The sequence below is a fragment of the Somniosus microcephalus genome, chromosome 4 (genome assembly GCF_052327205.1).
Source record: "Somniosus microcephalus isolate GS21.2 chromosome 4, FLI_Smic_1.0, whole genome shotgun sequence".
NCBI lineage: Eukaryota > Metazoa > Chordata > Chondrichthyes > Squaliformes > Somniosidae > Somniosus > Somniosus microcephalus.
The window spans coordinates 344,204,552-344,226,414 of NC_140990.1; the positions used below are offsets into that span (position 1 = coordinate 344,204,552).

General features: G+C 62.0%; 1 protein-coding gene across 1 annotated transcript in view; it reads left to right on the forward strand.

Annotated features, from left to right (window-relative positions):
- Positions 1–21,863, forward strand: part of LOC147120733 (unconventional myosin-X-like) — a 79,106-nt gene that overhangs the window by 16,169 nt on the left and 41,074 nt on the right. The window contains exons 3-5 of the mRNA XM_085984246.1: positions 16,701–16,807; positions 18,235–18,564; positions 20,177–20,216. Of these exons, the coding sequence (XP_085840372.1) occupies positions 16,701–16,807; positions 18,235–18,564; positions 20,177–20,216 (477 nt within the window). The remainder of the gene's footprint in view (positions 1–16,700; positions 16,808–18,234; positions 18,565–20,176; positions 20,217–21,863) is intronic.

Sequence of the window (21,863 nt, forward strand, 5' to 3'; positions counted from 1 at the left end):
GTCGCACCATCTGTTTTGCACCATCCCCGTCGCACCGTCCCCGTCACGCCCTCCCCGTCACGCCCTCCCTGTCACGCCCTCCCCGTCACACTGTCCCCATCACACCGTCCCACCGCCCCCGTCACACCGTCCGCGTCACACCGTCCCCGTCACACCGTCCCCGTCACGCCGTCCCCTTCACGCCATCCCCATCACACCGTCCGCGTCACACTGTCCCTGTCACACCGTCCCCGTCACACCGTCCCTGTCACACCGTCCCTGTCACACCGTCCCCTTCACGCCATCCCCATCACACTGTCCCCGTCACACCATCCCCATCACACCGTCCCTGTCACACCGTCCGCGTCATGCTGTCCATGTCGCCCCCGTCCCGCCGTCCCCATTACACTGTCTGTGTCACGAGGTCGCCGTCCCCGTCCCACCGTCCCCATCATGCCGTCCCCGTCACACCGTCCCCGTCACACCGTCCCCGTCACACCGTCCCCTTCACACCGTCCCCTTCACACCGTCCCCTTCACACCGTCCGCGTCACACCATCCCTGTCACACCGTCCGCGTCACACCGTCCCCATCACACGGTCCCGTCACACTGTCCCCGTCACGCCGTCCCCGTCACACCGTACGCATCACACCGTCAATGTCCCACTGTCCCCGTCACACCGTCCCCGTCACGCCATCACCGTCACACCGTCCCCGTCACACCGTCCGCGTCACACCGTCCGCGTCACATCATCAATCTCCCTCTGTCCCCGTCACGCTGTCCCCTTCACACCGTCCCCGTCACGCCGTCCCCGTCACGCCGTCCCCGTCCCACCGTCCCCTTCACACCATCCCCGTCGCACCGTCCGCATCACACCGTCCGCATCACGCCGTCCCCTTCACACCGTCCAGTCACATTGTCCCCGTCACGCCGTCCCCGTCACGCCGTCCCCGTCACGCCGTCCCCGTCACGCCGTCCGTGCCACACCGTCCGCGTCACACCGTCAATGTCCCGCCGTCCCCGTCACGCCGTCCCCGTCACGCCGTCCCCTTCACGCCGTCCCCATCACGCCGTCCCGTCACGCCGTCCCCTTCACACCGTCCCCATCACGCCGTCCCCGTCACGCCGTCCCCATCACACCATCCCCGTCACGCCTTCCCCTGCACCCTGTCACACCGTCCGTGTCGTACCATCCGTGTCGCACCATCCGTGTCGCACTGTCCGTGTCACACCGTCCCCGTCGCACCATCTGTTTTGCACCATCCCCATCGCACCGTCCCCGTCACGCCCTCCCCGTCACGCCCTCCCCGTCACGCCCTCCCCGTCACGCCCTCCCCGTCACGCCCTCCCCGTCACACTGTCCCCATCACAGCATCCCCGTCACACCGTCCCACCGTCCGCATCACACCGTTCCCTTCACACCGTCCCCGTCACACCGTCCCCTTCACGCCCCCCCGTCACGCCCCCCCGTCACGCCCCCCCGTCACGCCCTCCCCGTCACGCCCTCCCCGTCACGCCCTCCCCGTCACGCCCTCCCCGTCACGCCGTCCCCGTCACGCCGTCCCCGTCACACCGTCCCCGTCACACCGTCCCCGTCACGCCGTCCCCTTCACGCCATCCCCATCACACCGTCCCTGTCACACCGTCCGCGCCATGCTGTCCATGTCGCCCCCGTCCCGCCGTCCCCATCACACCGTCTGTGTCATGAGGTCGCCGTCCCCGTCCCACCGTCCCCATCATGCTGTCCCCGTCACACCGTCCCCGTCACACCGTCCCCGTCACACCGTCCGCGTCACACCGTCCCCGTCACACGGTCCCGTCACGCTGTCCCCGTCACGCCGTCCCCGTCACACCGTACGCATCACACCGTCAATGTCCCACTGTCCCCGTCACACCGTCCCCGTCACACCATCCCCGTCACGCCATCACTGTCACACCATCCCCGACACACCGTCCGCGTCACACCGTCCGCGTCACATCATCAATCTCCCTCTGTCCCCGTCACACCGTCCCCGTCACACCGTCCCCGTCACGCCGTCCCCTTCACACCGTCCCCGTCACACTGTCCCCGTCACGCCGTCCCCTTCACACCATCCCCTTCACACCATCCCCGTCCCACCGTCCCCTTCACACCATCCCCGTCACACCGTCCGCATCACACCGTCCGCATCACGCCGTCCCCATCATGCTGTCCCCTTCACACCGTCCAGTCACATTGTCCCCGTCACGCCGTCCCCGTCACGCCGTCCCCGTCACGCCGTCCCCGTCACACCGTCCCCGTCACACCGTCCGTGCCACACCGTCCGCGTCACACCGTCAATGTCCCACTGTCCCCTTCAAACCGTCCCCGTCACACCGTCCCCTTCACACCGTCCCCGTCACACCGTCCCCGTCACTCTGTCCCGTCACACCGTCCCCGTCACACCGTCACCGTCCCCTTCACACCGTCCCCTTCACACCGTCCCCGTCACTCTGTCCCGTCACACCGTCCCCGTCACACCGTCACCGTCCCCTTCACACCGTCCCCTTCACACCGTCCCCTTCACACCGTCCCCGTCACTCTGTCCCGTCACACCGTCCCCGTCACACCGTCCCCGTCACACCGTCCCCGTCCCCTTCACACCGTCCCCTTCACACCGTCCCCGTCACACCGTCCCCGTCACTCCGTCCCGTCACACCGTTCCCGTCACACCGTTCCCGTCACACCGTCCCCGTCACACCGCCCCCTTCACACCGCCCCCTTCACACCGTCCCCGTCACACCGTCCCCTTCACACCGTCCCCTTCACACCGTCCCCGTCACACCGTCCCCTTCACACCGTCCCCTTCACACCGTCCCCGTCACACCGTCCCCGTCACACCGTCCCCGTCACACCGTCCCCGTCACTCTGTCCCGTCACACCGTCCCCGTAACACCGTCCCCGTCACACCGTCCCCGTCACACCGTCCCCGTCACTCCGTCCCGTCACGCCGTCCCCGTCACACCGTCCCCGTCACACCGTCCCCTTCACACCGTCCCCTTCACACCGTCCCCGTCACTCCGCCCCCGTCACTCCGCCCCCGTCACACCGTCCCCGTCACTCCGTCCCCGTCACACCGTCCCCGTCCCACCGTCCCCTTCGCACCATCCCCGTCGCACCGTCCGCATCACGCCGTCCACGTCACGCCGTCCCCGTCACGCCGTCCCCTTCACACCGTCCAGTCACATTGTCCCCGTCACGCCGTCCCCGTCACGCCGTCCCCGCCACACCGTCCGCGTCACACCGTCAATGTCCCACTGTCCCCGTCACGCCGTCCCCGTCACGCCGTCCCCTTCACACCGTCCCCATCACGCCGTCCCCATCACGCCGTCCCGTCACGCCGTCCCGTCACGCCGTCCCCTTCACACCGTCCCCATCACACCGTCCCCGTCACGCCTTCCCCTGCACCCTGTCACACCGTCCGTGTCGCACCATCCGTGTCGCACTGTCCGTGTCACACCGTCCCCGTCGCACCATCTGTTTTGCACCATCCCCATCGCACCGTCCCCGTCACGCCCTCCCCGTCACACCCTCCTCGTCACGCCCTCCCCGTCACGCCCTCCCCGTCACGCCCTCCCCGTCACGCCCTCCCCGTCACACTGTCCCCGTCACACCATCCCTGTCACACCGTCCCACCGCCCCCGTCACACCGTTCCCTTCACACCGTTCCCTTCACACCGTCCCCGTCACACCGTCCCCGTCACGCCGTCCCCTTCACGCCATCCCCATCACACCGTCCGCGTCACACTGTCCCTGTCACACCGTCCCCGTCACACCGTCCCTGTCACACCGTCCCTGTCACACCGTCCCCTTCACGCCATCCCCATCACACTGTCCCCGTCACACCATCCCCATCACACCGTCCCTGTCACACCGTCCGCGTCATGCTGTCCATGTCGCCCCCGTCCCGCCGTCCCCATTACACTGTCTGTGTCACGAGGTCGCCGTCCCCGTCCCACCGTCCCCATCATGCCGTCCCCGTCACACCGTCCCCGTCACACCGTCCCCGTCACACCGTCCCCTTCACACCGTCCCCTTCACACCGTCCCCTTCACACCGTCCGCGTCACACCATCCCTGTCACACCGTCCGCGTCACACCGTCCCCATCACACGGTCCCGTCACACTGTCCCCGTCACGCCGTCCCCGTCACACCGTACGCATCACACCGTCAATGTCCCACTGTCCCCGTCACACCGTCCCCGTCACGCCATCACCGTCACACCGTCCCCGTCACACCGTCCGCGTCACATCATCAATCTCCCTCTGTCCCCGTCACGCTGTCCCCTTCACACCGTCCCCATCACGCCGTCCCCGTCATGCCGTCCCCATCACACCATCCCCGTCACGCCTTCCCCTGCACCCTGTCACACCGTCCGTGTCGTACCATCCGTGTCGCACCATCCGTGTCGCACTGTCCGTGTCACACCGTCCCCGTCGCACCATCTGTTTTGCACCATCCCCATCGCACCGTCCCCGTCACGCCCTCCCCGTCACGCCCTCCCCGTCACGCCCTCCCCGTCACGCCCTCCCCGTCACACTGTCCCCATCACAGCATCCCCGTCACACCGTCCCACCGTCCGCATCACACCGTTCCCTTCACACCGTCTCCGTCACACCGTCCCCTTCACGCCCCCCCGTCACGCCCCCCCGTCACGCCCCCCCGTCACGCCCCCCCGTCACGCCCTCCCCGTCACGCCCTCCCCGTCACGCCCTCCCCGTCACGCCCTCCCCGTCACGCCCTCCCCGTCACGCCCTCCCCGTCACGCCCTCCCCGTCACGCCCTCCCCGTCACGCCGTCCCCGTCACGCCGTCCCCGTCACGCCGTCCCCGTCACGCCGTCCCCGTCACGCCGTCCCCTTCACACCGTCCCTGTCACACCGTCCGCGCCATGCTGTCCATGTCGCCCCCGTCCCGCCGTCCCCATCACACCGTCTGTGTCATGAGGTCGCCGTCCGCGTCCCACCGTCCCCATCATGCTGTCCCCGTCACACCGTCCCCGTCACACCGTCCCCGTCACACCGTCCGCGTCACACCGTCCCCGTCACACGGTCCCGTCACGCTGTCCCCGTCACGCCGTCCCCGTCACACCGTACGCATCACACCGTCAATGTCCCACTGTCCCCGTCACACCGTCCCCGTCACACCATCCCCGTCACGCCATCACTGTCACACCATCCCCGACACACCGTCCGCGTCACACCGTCCGCGTCACATCATCAATCTCCCTCTGTCCCCGTCACGCCGTCCCCGTCACACCGTCCCCGTCACGCCGTCCCCTTCACACCGTCCCCGTCACACTGTCCCCGTCACGCCGTCCCCTTCACACCGTCCCCTTCACACCATCCCCGTCCCACCGTCCCCTTCACACCATCCCCGTCACACCGTCCGCATCACACCGTCCGCATCACGCCGTCCCCATCATGCTGTCCCCTTCACACCGTCCAGTCACATTGTCCCCGTCACGCCGTCCCCGTCACGCCGTCCCCGTCACGCCGTCCCCGTCACACCGTCCGTGCCACACCGTCCGCGTCACACCGTCAATGTCCCACTGTCCCCTTCAAACCGTCCCCGTCACACCGTCCCCTTCACACCGTCCCCGTCACACCGTCCCCGTCACTCTGTCCCGTCACACCGTCCCCGTCACACCGTCACCGTCCCCTTCACACCGTCCCCTTCACACCGTCCCCGTCACTCTGTCCCGTCACACCGTCCCCGTCACACCGTCACCGTCCCCTTCACACCGTCCCCTTCACACCGTCCCCTTCACACCGTCCCCGTCACTCTGTCCCGTCACACCGTCCCCGTCACACCGTCCCCGTCACACCGTCCCCGTCCCCTTCACACCGTCCCCTTCACACCGTCCCCGTCACACCGTCCCCGTCACTCCGTCCCGTCACACCGTTCCCGTCACACCGTTCCCGTCACACCGTCCCCGTCACACCGCCCCCTTCACACCGCCCCCTTCACACCGTCCCCGTCACACCGTCCCCTTCACACCGTCCCCTTCACACCGTCCCCGTCACACCGTCCCCTTCACACCGTCCCCGTCACACCGTCCCCGTCACACCGTCCTCGTCACACCGTCCCCGTCACTCTGTCCCGTCACACCGTCCCCGTAACACCGTCCCCGTCACACCGTCCCCGTCACTCCGTCCCGTCACGCCGTCCCCGTCACACCGTCCCCGTCACACCGTCCCCTTCACACCGTCCCCTTTACACCGTCCCCGTCACTCCGCCCCCGTCACTCCGCCCCCGTCACACCGTCCCCGTCACTCCGTCCCCGTCACACCGTCCCCGTCCCACCGTCCCCTTCGCACCATCCCCGTCGCACCGTCCGCATCACGCCGTCCACGTCACGCCGTCCCCGTCACGCCGTCCCCTTCACACCGTCCAGTCACATTGTCCCCGTCACGCCGTCCCCGTCACGCCGTCCCCGCCACACCGTCCGCGTCACACCGTCAATGTCCCACTGTCCCCGTCACGCCGTCCCCGTCACGCCGTCCCCTTCACACCGTCCCCATCACGCCGTCCCCATCACGCCGTCCCGTCACGCCGTCCCGTCACGCCGTCCCCTTCACACCGTCCCCATCACACCGTCCCCGTCACGCCTTCCCCTGCACCCTGTCACACCGTCCGTGTCGCACCATCCGTGTCGCACTGTCCGTGTCACACCGTCCCCGTCGCACCATCTGTTTTGCACCATCCCCATCGCACCGTCCCCGTCACGCCCTCCCCGTCACACCCTCCTCGTCACGCCCTCCCCGTCACGCCCTCCCCGTCACGCCCTCCCCGTCACGCCCTCCCCGTCACACTGTCCCCGTCACACCATCCCTGTCACACCGTCCCACCGCCCCCGTCACACCGTTCCCTTCACACCGTTCCCTTCACACCGTCCCCGTCACGCCCTCCCCGTCACGCCCCCCCCGTCACGCCCCCCCGTCACGCCCTCCCCGTCACGCCCTCCCCGTCACGCCCTCCCCGTCACGCCCTCCCCGTCACGCCCTCCCCGTCACGCCCTCCCCGTCACGCCCTCCCCGTCACGCCCTCCCCGTCACACGGTCCCGTCACGCTGTCCCCGTCACGCCGTCCCCGTCACACCGTACGCATCACACCGTCAATGTCCCACTGTCCCCGTCACACCGTCCCCGTCACACCATCCGCGTCACGCCATCACTGTCACACCGTCCCCGACACACCGTCCGCGTCACACTGTCCGCATCACATCATCAATCTCCCTCTGTCCCCGTCACACCGTCCCCATCACACCGTCCCCGTCACGCTGTCCCCTTCACACCGTCCCCGTCACACTGTCCCCGTCACGCCGTCCCCTTCACACCATCCCCTTCACACCATCCCCGTCCCACCGTCCCCTTCACACCATCCCCGTCACACCGTCCGCATCACGCCGTCCCCGTCACGCTGTCCCCTTCACACCGTCCAGTCACATTGTCCCCGTCACGCCGTCCCCGTCACGCCGTCCCCGTCACGCCGTCCCCGTCACGCCGTCCCCGTCACGCCGTCCCCGTCACGCCGTCCCCGTCACACCGTCCGTGCCACACCGTCCGCGCCACACCGTCCGCGTCACACCGTCAATGTCCCACTGTCCCCGTCACACCGTCCCCGTCACGCCATCCCCTTCACACCGTGCCCGTCACAACGTCCCCAACACACCGTCCCGTCACGCCGTCCCCTTCACACCGTCCCTGTCACGCCGTCCCCGTCACGCCGTCCCCATCACACCGTCCCCGTCACGCCTTCCCCTACACCCTGTCGCACCGTCTGTGTCGCACTGTCCGTGTCGCACCGTCCGGGTAGCACCGTCCCCGTCGCACCATCCGTGTCGCACCATCGCCATCGCACCGTCCCCGTCACGCAGTCCCCGTCACGCCGCCCCTGTCACGACCTCCCCGTCACGCCCTCCACGTCACACTGTCCCCATCACACCGTCCCCGTCACACCGGCCCACCGTCCCCGTCACACTGTCCGCGTCACACCGTCCCCTTCCCACCGTCCCCGTCCCACCGTCCGCGTCACACCGTCCCCTTCACACTGTCCCCTTCACACCGTCCCCTTCACACCATCCCCTTCACACCGTCCCCGTCACACCTTCCCCGTCACACCGTCCCCGTCACGACCTCCCCGTCACGCCCTCCACGTCACACTGTCCCCATCACACCGTCCCCGTCACACCGTCCCACCGTCCCCGTCCCACTGTCCGCGTCACACCATCCCCTTCACACCGTCCCCTTCACACCGTCCCCGTCACACCGTCCCCTTCACACCATCCCCATCACACCGTCCGCGTCACACTGTCCGTCACACCGTCCCCGTCACACCGTCCCCGTCACGCCGTCCCCTTCGCACCGTCCCCATCACACTGTCCCCGTCACACCGTCCCCGTCACACCATCCCCACCACACCACCCCCGTCACGCTGTCCCGTCATACTGTCCCCGTCACATCGTCCCCGTCACGCTGTCCCCTTCACCCTGTCACACCGTCCGTGTCACGCCGTCCGCGTCACACCGTCGCACCGTCCCCGTCACGCCGTCCCCGTCACGTCGCCCGCATCACGCCGTCCGCATCACGCCGTCCCCATCACACCGTCCGTGTCACGCCGTCGCCGGCCCCGTCACACCATCCCCGTCACGCCATCTGCATCACGCCGTCGCCGGCCCAGTCACACCATCCGCATCACGCCGTCGCTGGTCCCGTCACGCCATCCCCGTCACACCGTCCCCGTCACACCGTCCCCGTCACGCCGTCGCTGGTCCCGTCACGCCATCCCCGTCACACCGTCCCCGTCACACCGTCCCCGTCACGCCGTCCCCGTCACGCCGTCGCCGGACCCGTCACGCCGTCGCCGGACCCGTCACACCGTCCCCCTCACACCGTCCGTGTCACACCATCTGTGTCACACCGTCCCCGTCACACCATCCCCATCACACCGTCCGCGTCACACCGTCAATGTCCCACTGTCCCTGTCACACCGTCCCCCTCACACCATCTGTGTCACACCGTCCCCGTCACACCATCCCCGTCACACCGTCCCCCTCACACCATCCGCGTCACACCGTCCATGTCACGAGGTCACCGTCCCCATCACGCTGTCCATGTTGCACTGCCCCGTCATACCGTCCCCTTCACGCCGTCCCCTTTACACAGTCCCACCGTCCCCATCACACCGTCCGTGTCATGAGGTCACCGTCCCCATCACGCCGTCCGCGTCACACCGTCCCCGTTACACCGTCCCCCTCACACCGTCCCCGTCACACCGTTCCCGTCACACCGTCCCCGTCACACCGTCCCCGTCACACCGTCCCCGTCACTCTGTCCCGTCACACCGTCCCCGTCACACCGTCCCCGTCACACAGTCCCCGTCACACCGTCCCCGTCACACCGTCCCCGTCACACCGTCCCACTCACACCGTCCCCTTCACACCGTCCCCTTCACACCGTCCCCGTCACACCGTCCCCCTCACACCGTCCCCGTCACACCGTCCCCGCCACACCGTCCCGTTCACACCGTCCCCGTCGCACCGTCCCCGTCGCACCGTCCCGGTCGCACCGTCCCCTTCGCACCGTCCCCGTCGCACCGTCCCCGTCGCACCGTCCCCGTCACACCGTCCCCGTCACTTCACACCGTCACCGTCCCACCGTCCCCGTCACACCGTCCGCGTCACACCGTCCCCGTCACACCGTCCCCGTCAAACCGTCCCCGTCACTCTGTCCCGTCCCCGTCACACCGTCCCCGTCACACCGCCCCCTTCAAACCGTCCCCGTCACACCGTCCCCTTCACACCGTCCCCTTCACACCGTCCCCTTCACACCGTCCCCGTCACACCGTCCCCGTCACTCTGTCCCGTCACACCGTCCCCGTCACTCTGTCCGCGTCACACCATCCCCTTCACACCGTCCCCTTCACACCGTCCCCGTCACACCGTCCCCTTCACACCATCCCCATCACACCGTCCGCGTCACACTGTCCGTCACACCGTCCCCGTCACACCGTCCCCGTCACGCCGTCCCCTTCGCACCGTCCCCATCACACTGTCCCCGTCACACCGTCCCCGTTACACCATCCCCACCACACCACCCCCGTCACGCTGTCCCGTCATACTGTCCCCGTCACATCGTCCCCGTCACGCTGTCCCCTTCACCCTGTCACACCGCCCGTGTCACGCCGTCCGCGTCACACCGTCGCACCGTCCCCGTCACGCCGTCCCCGTCACGTCGCCCGCATCACGCCGTCCGCATCACGCCGTCCCCATCACACCGTCCGTGTCACGCCGTCGCCGGCCCCGTCACACCATCCCCGTCACGCCATCTGCATCACGCCGTCGCCGGCCCAGTCACACCATCCGCATCACGCCGTCGCTGGTCCCGTCACGCCATCCCCGTCACACCGTCCCCGTCACACCGTCCCCGTCACGCCGTCGCTGGTCCCGTCACGCCGTCCCCGTCACACCGTCCCCGTCACACCGTCCCCGTCACGCCGTCCCTGTCACGCCGTCGCCGGACCCGTCACGCCGTCGCCGGACCCGTCACACCGTCCCCCTCACACCGTCCGTGTCACACCATCTGTGTCACACCGTCCCCGTCACACCATCCCCATCACACCGTCCGCGTCACACCGTCAATGTCCCACTGTCCCTGTCACACCGTCCCCCTCACACCATCTGTGTCACACCGTCCCCGTCACACCATCCCCGTCACACCGTCCCCCTCACACCATCCGCGTCACACCGTCCATGTCACGAGGTCACCGTCCCCATCACGCTGTCCATGTTGCACTGCCCCGTCATACCGTCCCCTTCACGCCGTCCCCTTTACACAGTCCCACCGTCCCCATCACACCGTCCGTGTCATGAGGTCACCGTCCCCATCACGCCGTCCGCGTCACACCGTCCCCGTTACACCGTCCCCCTCACACCGTCCCCCTCACACCGTCCCCCTCACACCGTTCCCGTCACACCGTCCCCGTCACACCGTCCCCGTCACACCGTCCCCGTCACTCTGTCCCGTCACACCGTCCCCGTCACACCGTCCCCGTCACACCGTCCCCGTCACACAGTCCCCGTCACACAGTCCCCGTCACACCGTCCCCGTCACACCGTCCCCGTCACACCGTCCCACTCACACCGTCCCCTTCACACCGTCCCCTTCACACCGTCCCCGTCACACCGTCCCCGTCACACCGTCCCCCTCACACCGTCCCCCTCACACCGTCCCCCTCACACCGTCCCCGTCACACCGTCCCCGTCACACCGTCCCCCTCACACCGTCCCCGTCACACCGTCCCCGCCACACCGTCCCGTTCACACCGTCCCCGTCACACCGTCCCCGTCACACCGTTCCGGTCACACCGTCCCCGTCGCACCGTCACCGTCCCCGTCGCACCGTCCCCGTCGCACCGTCCCCGTCGCACCGTCCCCGTCGCACCGTCCCCGTCGCACCGTCCCCGTCGCACCGTCCCCGTCCCTTCACACCGTCCCCGTCACACCGTCCCCGTCACACCGTCCGCGTCACACCGTCCCCGTCACACCGTCCCCGTCACACCGTCCCCGTCACACCGTCCCCGTCACACCGTCCCCGTCACACCGTCCCCGTCACACCGTCCCCTTCACACCGTCCCCTTCACACCGTCCCCTTCACACCGTCCCCTTCACACCGTCCCCTTCACACCGTCCCCTTCACACCGTCCCCGTCACTCTGTCCCGTCACACCGTTCCCGTCACACCGCCCCCTTCACACCGCCCCCTTCACACCGCCCCCTTCACACCGCCCCCTTCACACCGCCCCCTTCACACCGCCCCTTCACACCGTCCCCTTCACACCGTCCCCGTCACACCGTCCCCTTCACACCGTCCCCTTCACACCGTCCCCGTCACACCGTCCCCGTCACACCGTCCCCGTCACTCTGTCCCGTCACACCGTCCCCGTCACACCGTCCCCGTCACTCTGTCCCGTCACACCGTCCCCTTCACACCGTCCCCGTCACACCGTCCCGTCACACCGTCCCCCTCACACCGTCCCCGTCACACCGTCCCCGTCACACCGTCCCCGTCACACCGTCCCCGTCACTCCGTCCCCTTCACACCGTCCCCGTCACTCCGCCCCCGTCACTCCGCCCCCGTCACACCGCCCCCGTCACACCGCCCCCGTCACACCGTCCCCGTCACTCCGCCCCCTTCACACCGCCCCCTTCACACCGACCCCGTCAGACCGTCCTCGGCACTCTGTCCCGTCACACCGACCCCGTCGCAGCGTCACCGTCGCACTTTCCCGCAGGTTTCTCCAACGCCTTGGCGGCTCTCCGGAGGAATGGGGTTTTAGTCATTTTGCATTTCTTGCGGGAGGGCATCTGTCAGGGAGCAGCAGAAAGTCCAGGCGGCCTTTTCAGCCACTTACCCCACCTCCCTGCTCCCCCTCCCCAAACCCTCCGACCCACCCCCCAACCCTCCCTGCTCCCCCCAAACCCTCCGACCCACCCCCCCAAACCCTCCGACCCACCCCCCCAAACCCTCCGACCCACCCCCAACCCTCCCTGCTCCCCCCGAAACCCTCCGACTCTGCTCCCCCCGAAACCCTCCGACCCACCTCCCCAAACCCTCCCTGCTCCCCCCCAAACCCTCCGACCCACCCCCCCAAACCCTCCGACCCACCCCCAACCCTCCCTGCTCCCCCCGAAACCCTCCGACCCACCTCCCCAAACCCTCTCTGCTCCCCCCGAAACCCTCCGACCCACCTCCCCAAACCCTCCGACCCACCTCCCCAAACCCTCCCTGCTCCCCCCCAAACCCTCCGACCCACCCCCCCGAACCCTCCGACCCACCCCCCCGAACCCTCCCTGCTCCCCCGCAAACCCTCCGACCCCACTCCCCCCCAAACCTTGCTGCCCAGCCCCACCCTCCCTGCTCCCCAGCTGCATTAGGATTTGGATTTGTGTTTAGGAGTAGGATTAAGGTTAGGGTTTGGGTTAAGATTTGAGTTAAGGATAGGGTTATGGTTAAAGTTAGGGTTAGGATTAAGGTTCGAGTTTGGTTTGGGGATGGGGTTTGGTATACGGTAGCTTATGTTTCGGGTTAGGGTTACAGTTAGGGTTAGCTTTAGGCTTCAGGTTAAGGTTAATGTAAGGGTTAATGTCATGGTTATGGTAAGAATTAGGGTTAAGTTGAGGTTAGGGTTACGGTTAGGCTTAAGGATAGAGTTAGGGTTATGGTTTGGGTTAGCGTGAGGTTTAAGGTTAGGGTTCAGGTTACGGTTCAGGTTCTGCGATCCCCGTCCTTCCTGCTCAGAGACCATTGCAGGCATTGAGGAGCCCCTCTATACACGACGGGAGCTACAGAGCCAGGAGAGGCTGCGTACGCAGGGGCAGAAGGCGGGGACTGGGCAGAAGAGGATTCAGAGCCGAGCGTGGAGTAAAGTGGTAACAGGTTAAAGCGGAGCAGGAGCAGATTAAAAAGTGCTGGGCTCCCATTTCTGAATGAAGGCAGCCCATTGTACCTTCAAGGGCAGAGGTGAGAGGTCGAGAACAGCAAATGCAACATAAAGGTCATCCTCATTAACCCTTATCATCCCTCACCGATTCAGTGACTGTGGAACTGTACCCCAGTGAGAGTCAGTGTCTGTGGAACTGTACCCCACTGAGAGTCAGTGTCTGTGGAACTGTACCCCAGTGAGAGTCAGTGTCTGTGGAACTGTACCCCAGTGAGAGTCAGTGTCTGTGGAACTGTACCCCAGTGAGAGTCAGTGTCTGTGGAACTGTACCCCAGTGAGAGTCAGTGTCTGTGGAACTGTACCCCAGTGAAAGTCAGTGTCTGTGGAACTGTACCCCAGTGAGAGTCAGTGTCTGTGGAACTGTACCCCAGTGAGAGTCAGTGTCTGTGGAACTGTACCCCAGTGCGAGTCAGTGCCTGTGGAACTGTACCCCAGTGATAGTCAGTGTCTGTGGAACTGTACCCCAGTGAGAGTCAGTGTCTGTGGAACTGTACCCCAGTGAAAGTCAGTGTCTGTGGAACTGTACCCCAGTGAGAGTCAGTGTCTGTGGAACTGTACCCCAGTGCGAGTCAGTGCCTGTGGAACTGTACCCCAGTGATAGTCAGTGTCTGTGGAACTGTACCCCAGTGAGAGTCAGTGTCTGTGGAACTGTACCCCAGTGAGAGTCAGTGTCTGTGGAACTGTACCCCAGTGAGAGTCAGTGTCTGTGGAACTGTACCCCAGTGAGAGTCAGTGTCTGTGGAACTGTACCCAAGTGAGAGTCAGTGTCTGTGGAACTGTACCCCAGTGAGAGTCAGTGTCTGTGGAACTGTACCCCAGTGAGAGTCAGTGTCTGTGAAACTGTACCCCAGTGAGAGTCAGTGTCTGTGATAGGTACCTAGGCCCAATCTCAGCTGTACAGTGAGGCCAGGGTTATGAAAGGGGTGCAGTTATGGCGAGGTGCTGTGGGGATTCTCATTGTCCTTTTCTCCTCTGAATGACCCTCCTGCCGCCTTTTAATAATTCAAAGGGCGAATGGGATGTTGGCCTTTATCTCAGGGGGCTGGAACCCAGAGGGGAGGAAGTGATGTTCCAGTTTATAGAAAGCTCTGGTCAGACCCTTGTCTGGAGCGACTGCGCTCAGTCCTGGGCCCCGCCTCTCAGGAAGGGTATATCGGCCTTGCCGGGGGGGGGGGGTGGTGGGGGGGCAGCGCAGATTCACCAGACTGATACCGGGGCTAAAAGGGTTAAATTCCGAGGCCAGGTTGCACAGACTGGGCTTGTATTCCCTTGAGTTTAGAAGATTAAGGGGTGATCTGATCGAGGTGTTTAAGATGATTAAAGGAGTTGATCGGGTCGAGAGAGAGAAACTATTTCCTCTGGTGGGGGGAGTCCAGAACAAGGGGGCAGAACCTTCAAATTAGAGCCTGGCCATTCAGGGGTGATGTCAGGAAGCACTTCTTCACACAAAGGGCAGTGGAAATCTGGAACTCTCTCCCCCAAAAGGCTACTGAGGCTGGGGGTCAATTGGAAATGTTAACATTGTGGTGGATAGCTTTCTGTTGGGTCAGGGTATTAAGGGTTACGGAACCAAAGCGGGTAAATGGAGTTAAGATGCAGATCAGCTATGACCTCATTGAATGGGCTCGAGGGGCTGAACGGCCTCCTCCTGTTCCAGTGTAACAGGCTCGAGGGGCTGAATGGCCTCCTCCTATTCCTATGTATCAGGTTCGAGGGGCTGAATGGCCTCCTCCTGTTCCTGTGGGCCTTCGATTCCTCATGTGTGCAGGATCTAATCTCATGATATTTATTGGATGAGGTGAGTGTGTGTGAGGGGTCCCTGGAACTGACTGTGTCACGGGACTAGCTTCCTCTGAACGCCGGCTGTGCTTCTAATTATACTCCAGCTGTGCTCCAAAACAAGAGCGATCCTGAGGATTCTCAGTTCCAGGAAGGATATGAATACAAGCAGTCCCAGCACTCGGCTTTATTTACTACAGTACAGCTGTGGGTTTATTGTAAACCCGGATGGGGGAGGGTTGAAAGGTGAGGGTTGAGGGGTGAGGGCTGAGGGGAGAGGGTGAGGGGTGAGGGGTGTGGGCTGAGGGTGAAAGGTTAGGGTTGAAAGTTGAGTGAGGGGTGTGGGACTACAGCTGAGGGGTGGGGTGAGGGTATTGGAGAATGTGGCCTGGGGGTTAGTGATGTGGGGTGAAGGTTGAGTCCTATGGGGTGAAAGGTGAGGGGTGTGGGGCGAAGGGTGAAAGGTGAATGGGGTGGGGTGAAAGGTGAGGGGTGAGATGTGAGCACTGAACCCATTGCCAGATAATTCTGTGATCTTATGTGATGTGCGACTCTCCACTTCTCACTTCCTCACTCCTGCAAACACTGAGCTAAAGTCTTCACTATAAGTTTTTAAGGGAACCAGTTGGGACTGAAGGGGTTAAAGAGGAGCGGGATTGGCTGTGGTGGGTGGGGGGCGGAGCGAGAGCGGGTGAATCAACGGTGCTTGGTACACTGACTGTCTGTAATCAGTGTGAGTGGGAGTCCCAGCTTTGCTCCGTAACAATGAGAGAAAAGGCCCTTTATACACTTGTTCTCAGAGAGAGAGGGTTAAAGAGAACAAGCGAGCAAGTTCCATCCCCCACCCACCCCCATCTCTACAAACCCCTTGGCAGGCTGGACAAGCAGAGATTGCAGACACACCCTTGACTCTCTGCCAGGCACAACTTTTTAAATCACTTCTTTGAAGAGATTACGAGCCTGTGCTGTCGGCTGGGGGATTTAGTTAAAGCAAGCTGATAAAAAACCTCGCACTAACCCGTGCACACGGACTGCAGGCAAAGCAGGAGACTGCTCACAGCCCAACATCTCTCTCACTCCCTCTCTCCCTCACTGTTTCGCTGCATCCCTCTCTCTCGCTCCTTCTCTCCCTCTCTCTCCCTCTCTCTCACTCCCTCTCTCCCTCACTGTTTCGCTCCATCCCTCTCTCTCGCTCCTTCTCTCCCTCTCGCTCTTGCTCCCTCTCTCTCACTCCCTCTCACTCCCTCTCTCCCTCACTGTTTCGCTCCATCCCTCTCTCTCGCTCCTTCTCTCCCTCTCGCTCTTGCTCCCTCTCTCTCTCTCTCTCTCACTCACTCTGTCTCTCAGGAATGCTGGTGCTTAGAGATGCAGCACAGTCTTTCCCATTTCTCTAAATCGTGGATTATCTGACGTTCCTTGTAGGTTTTTTTGAAGGAAGCCCTGGAACAGAAACTGGAGAAAGGTCGAGCGGAGGAGCTGCAGGGAGCTGCCATGGTTCTGCGAGCTCATATCCTGGGCTACCGGGCAAGGTCAGTGCAAGCTATGGCTTCCTGTACAGGTACCAGCCCAATCACAAGGTCAGAGCAGAGTCCCTCGCACACACACGGAACAGTGTCCCTCGCACACACACACGGAACAGTGTCCCTCGCACACACACACGGAACAGTGTCCCTCGCACACACACACGGAACAGTGTCCCTCGCACACACACACGGAACAGTGTCCCTCGCACACACACACAGAACAGTGTCCCTCGCACACATACACGGAACAGTGTCCCTCGCACACACACACGGAACAGTGTCCCTCGCACACACACACATGGAACAGTGTCCCTCGCACACACACACATGGAACAGTGTCCCTCGCACACACACGGAACAGTGTCCCTCGCACACACACACGGAACAGTGTCCCTCGCGCACACACGGAACAGTGTCCCTCGCGCACACACGGAACAGTGTCCCTCGCGCACACACGGAACAGTGTCCCTCGCGCACACACGGAACAGTGTCCCTCGCGCACACACGGAACAGTGTCCCTCGCGCACACACGGAACAGTGTCCCTCGCGCACACACGGAACAGTGTCCCTCGCGCACACACACGGAACAGGGTCCCTCGCGCACACACACGGAACAGCGTCCCTCGCACACACACACGGAACAGCGTCCCTCGCACACACACACGGAACAGCGTCCCTCGCACACACACACGGAACAGCGTCCCTCGCACACACACACGGAACAGCGTCCCTCGCACACACACACGGAACAGCGTCCCTCGCACACACACACGGAACAGCGTCCCTCGCACACACACACACGGAACAGTGTCCCTCGCACACACACACAGAACAGGGTCCCTCACGCACACTCACGGAACAGCGTCCCTCGCGCACACTCATGGAACAGCATCCCTCGCACACACACACACGGAACAGCGTCCCTCGTGCACACACACGGAACAGCGTCCCTCGCACACACACACACGGAACAATGTCTCTCGCACACACACACGGAACAGTGTCCCTCGCACACACACACACAGAACAGTGTCCACAGACACTGACTCTCACTGGGATACAGTTCCACAGGCACTGACTCTCACTGGGGTACAGTTCCACAGACACTGACTCTCACTGGGATACAGTTCCACAGGCACTGACTCTCACTGGGGTACAGTTCCACAGACATTGACTCTCACTGGGGTACAGTTCCACAGACATTGACTCTCACTGGGGTACAGTTCCACAGACACTGACTCTCACTGGGGTACAGTTCCACAGACACTGACTCTCACTGGGGTACAGTTCCACAGACATTGACTCTCACTGGGGTACAGTTCCACAGACATTGACTCTCACTGGGGTACAGTTCCACAGACACTGACTCTCACTGGGGTACAGTTGGACTCTTTGCTCTAATACTCTCTGTCTTTCCCCTGTTTCCACTCTAGGACACACTATCGGAAAGTTCTCGCGAGCCTGCTGATTATTCAGAAGAATTACCGAGCACATTTCTGGCGAAATGTCTTTGTGCGTTTACGGTCGGCCGCGATTGTCTTCCAAAAGCACCGCCGGGGGCAGCTTGCTCGCCGTCTGTTCCAGCGGCTCGTGGGAGATAAGAGGCGATTAGAGGAACAGAACAAAGAGGAGGAAGAACAGAGGAGGAGAGAGGAGGAAGAACGGAGGAGGAGAGAGGAGGAGGATCGACTGAGGCGGGAAGAGAAGGACAGCAAGAGAAAGACAGAGGAAGACGAGAGACTGCGGAGTGAGGATGAAAAGAGGTGCACAGCCTACAGCTTGGGACAATGGACACTCTGTTCCCAGTGTTAGACTATCGGACCCCCAGTGTTAGTCTATCGGACCCCCACTGTTAGACTATCCGACCCCCAGTGTTAGACTATCGGACCCCCAGTGTTAGACTATCGGACCCCCAGTGTTAGACTATCGGACCCCCAGTGTTAGACTATCGGACCCCCAGTGTTAGACTATCGGACCCCCAGTGTTAGACTATCGGACACCCAGTGTTAGACTATCAGACCCCCAGTGTTAGACTATCAGACCCCCAGTGTTAGACTATCAGACCCCCAGTGTTAGACTATCAGACCCCCAGTGTTAGACTATCGGACCCCCAGTGTTAGACTATCGGACCCCCAGTGTTAGACTATCAGACCCCCAGTGTTAGACTATCGGACCCCCAGTGTTAGACTATCGGACCCCCAGTGTTAGACTATCGGACACCCAGTGTTAGACTATCAGACCCCCAGTGTTAGACTATCAGACCCCCAGTGTTAGACTATCGGACACCCAGTGTTAGACTATCAGACCCCCAGTGTTAGACTATCAGACCCCCAGTGTTAGACTATCGGACCCCCAGTGTTAGACTATCGGACACCCAGTGTTAGACTATCAGACCCCCAGTGTTAGACTATCAGACCCCCAGTGTTAGACTATCAGACCCCCAGTGTTAGACTATCGGACCCCCAGTGTTAGACTATCGGACCCCCAGTGTTAGACTATCGGACACCCAGTGTTAGACTATCAGACCCCCAGTGTTAGACTATCAGACCCCCAGTGTTAGACTATCGGACACCCAGTGTTAGACTATCAGACCCCCAGTGTTAGACTATCAGACCCCCAGTGTTAGACTATCGGACCCCCAGTGTTAGACTATCGGACCCCCAGTGTTTGACTATCAGACCCCCAGTGTTAGACTATCGGACACCCAGTGTTAGACTATCAGACCCCCAGTGTTAGACTATCGGACCCCCAGTGTTTGACTATCAGACCCTCAGTGTTAGACTATCGGACCCCCAGTGTTAGACTATCGGACCCCCAGTGTTAGACTATCGGACACCCAGTGTTAGACTATCAGACCCCCAGTGTTAGACTATCAGACCCCCAGTGTTAGACTATCGGACCCCCAGTGTTAGACTATCGGACACCCAGTGTTAGACTATCGGACCCCCAGTGTTAGACTATCAGACCCCCAGTGTTAGACTATCGGACCCCCAGTGTTAGACTATCAGACCCTCAGTGTTAGACTATCGGACCCCCAGTGTTAGACTATCGGACCCCCAGTGTTAGACTATCAGAGAACGGGACTTGGTGCGAGTTAGGACACGGGCAGCCGGGTTTTGGATGACTTCAACTTTATCTAGGGTGGCAGATGAGAGCCCGGCCAGGAGGGTGTTGGAATAATCCAGTCTAGAGGCAACAAAGGTGCGGATGGGGGTTTCAGCAGCAGATGAGCTGAGGCAGGGGCGGAGTCGGGCGATGTTCCAGAGTTGGAGTTAGGCGGTCTTGGCGATGCAGTGGATATGGGGTCGGAAGCTCCTTTCAGGGTCATTGAAGCGGGTGTTATTCATTTTTACTTTTCATTGCCTTTGCCTGCAGATATCAGGAGAGTCTGGAGACGCCACTCCCGTCTGATCAGGTAAAGTGCACTCTGCACCTCCTTCATCCATTAGTACAGGATCTCTAATCTGCTCGAGTAATTGTCTCTTGGCTGTTTATTGGGGAGCAGAGGCTCTAACTCCGCCCCCCCCGTCCCCTCCCCTCCCCCATCAACACTCCACCTTCCCCTCCCCCACCCGTTCAATCTTTCCTGATCGTTATAACTTCTCAGTTCTGGTATCATAGAATGGTTACAGTACAGAAGGAGGCCATTCAGCCCGTCGAGCCCGTGCCAGCTCTCTGCAAGAGCATTTCAGCTAATCCCACTCCCCCGCCCTTTCATAGAAACATAGACGATAGGAGCAGGAGTCGGTCATTCGGCCCCTCGAGCCTGCTCCGCCATTCAATGAGATCATGGCTGATCATCCATTTCAGTACCCTGTCCCTGCCTTCTCCCCATATCCCTTGATCCCTTTAGCCTCAAGAAATGTATCGAACTCCTTCTTGAATATATTTAATGAATTGGCCTCCACTGCCTTCTGTGGTAGAGAATTCCACAGGTTCACCACTCTCTGGGTGAAGAAATTCCTCCTCTTCTCTGTCCTAAATGGCTTACCCCTTATCTTTAGACTGTTACCCCTGGTTTTGGACTCCCCGCCATCGGGAACATCCTTCCTGCATCTAGTCTGTCTAGTCCTGTTAGAATTTTATAAGTTTCAATGAGATCCCCTCTCATTTTTCTAAACTCCAGCGCATATAAGCCCAATCGACCCAACCTCTCCTCATATGTCATTCCTGCCATCCCAGGTATCAGTCTGGTGAATCTTCGCTGCACTCCCTCCATGGCAAGAACATCCTTCCTCAGATAAGGCGACCAAAACTGCACACAATACTCAAGGTGTGGTCTCACCAAGACCCTGTACAACTGCAGCAAGACATCCTTGCTCCTGTACTCAAATCCTCTCGCTACGAAGGCCAACATACCATTTGCCTTCTTAACCGCCTGCTGCACCTGCATGCTTACCTTCAGTGACTGGTGCACAAGGACACCCAGGTCTCGTTGCACTTCCCCTTCTCCCAATCTATTGCCTTTCAGATATTAATCTGTCTTCCTGTTTTTGCCATCAAAGTGGACAACCTCACATTTATCCACGTTATGCTGCATCTGCCATGTTTCTGCCCAATCACCCAACCTGTCCAAATCATCCTGGAGTTTCTCGGCATTCTCCTCACAGCACACACGCCCACCCAGCTTTGTGTCATCTGCAAACTTGGAGATATTACATCTAGTTCCCTCATCCAGATCATTAATATATATTGTGAATAGCTGGGGTCCGAGGACCGATCCCTGCGGTACCCCACTAGTCGCTGCCTGCCACTCGGAAGAAGACCCGTTTATTCCAACTCTTTGCTTTCTGTCTGCCAACCAGTTCTCTATCCAAGTCAATACCTTGCCCCCAATCCCATGTGCCTTAATTTTACACGCTAATCTCTTATATGCGGGACCTTATCAAAAGCCTTCTGAAAGTCCAAATACACCACATCCACTGATTCTCCCTTATCTATTTTACCAGTTACATCCTCAAAAAAATCCAGTAGATTAGTCAAGCATGATTTACCTTTTGTAAATCCATGTTGGCTTTGTTCGATCCTGTCACTGTTTTCCAAGTGCTCTGCTATTACATTT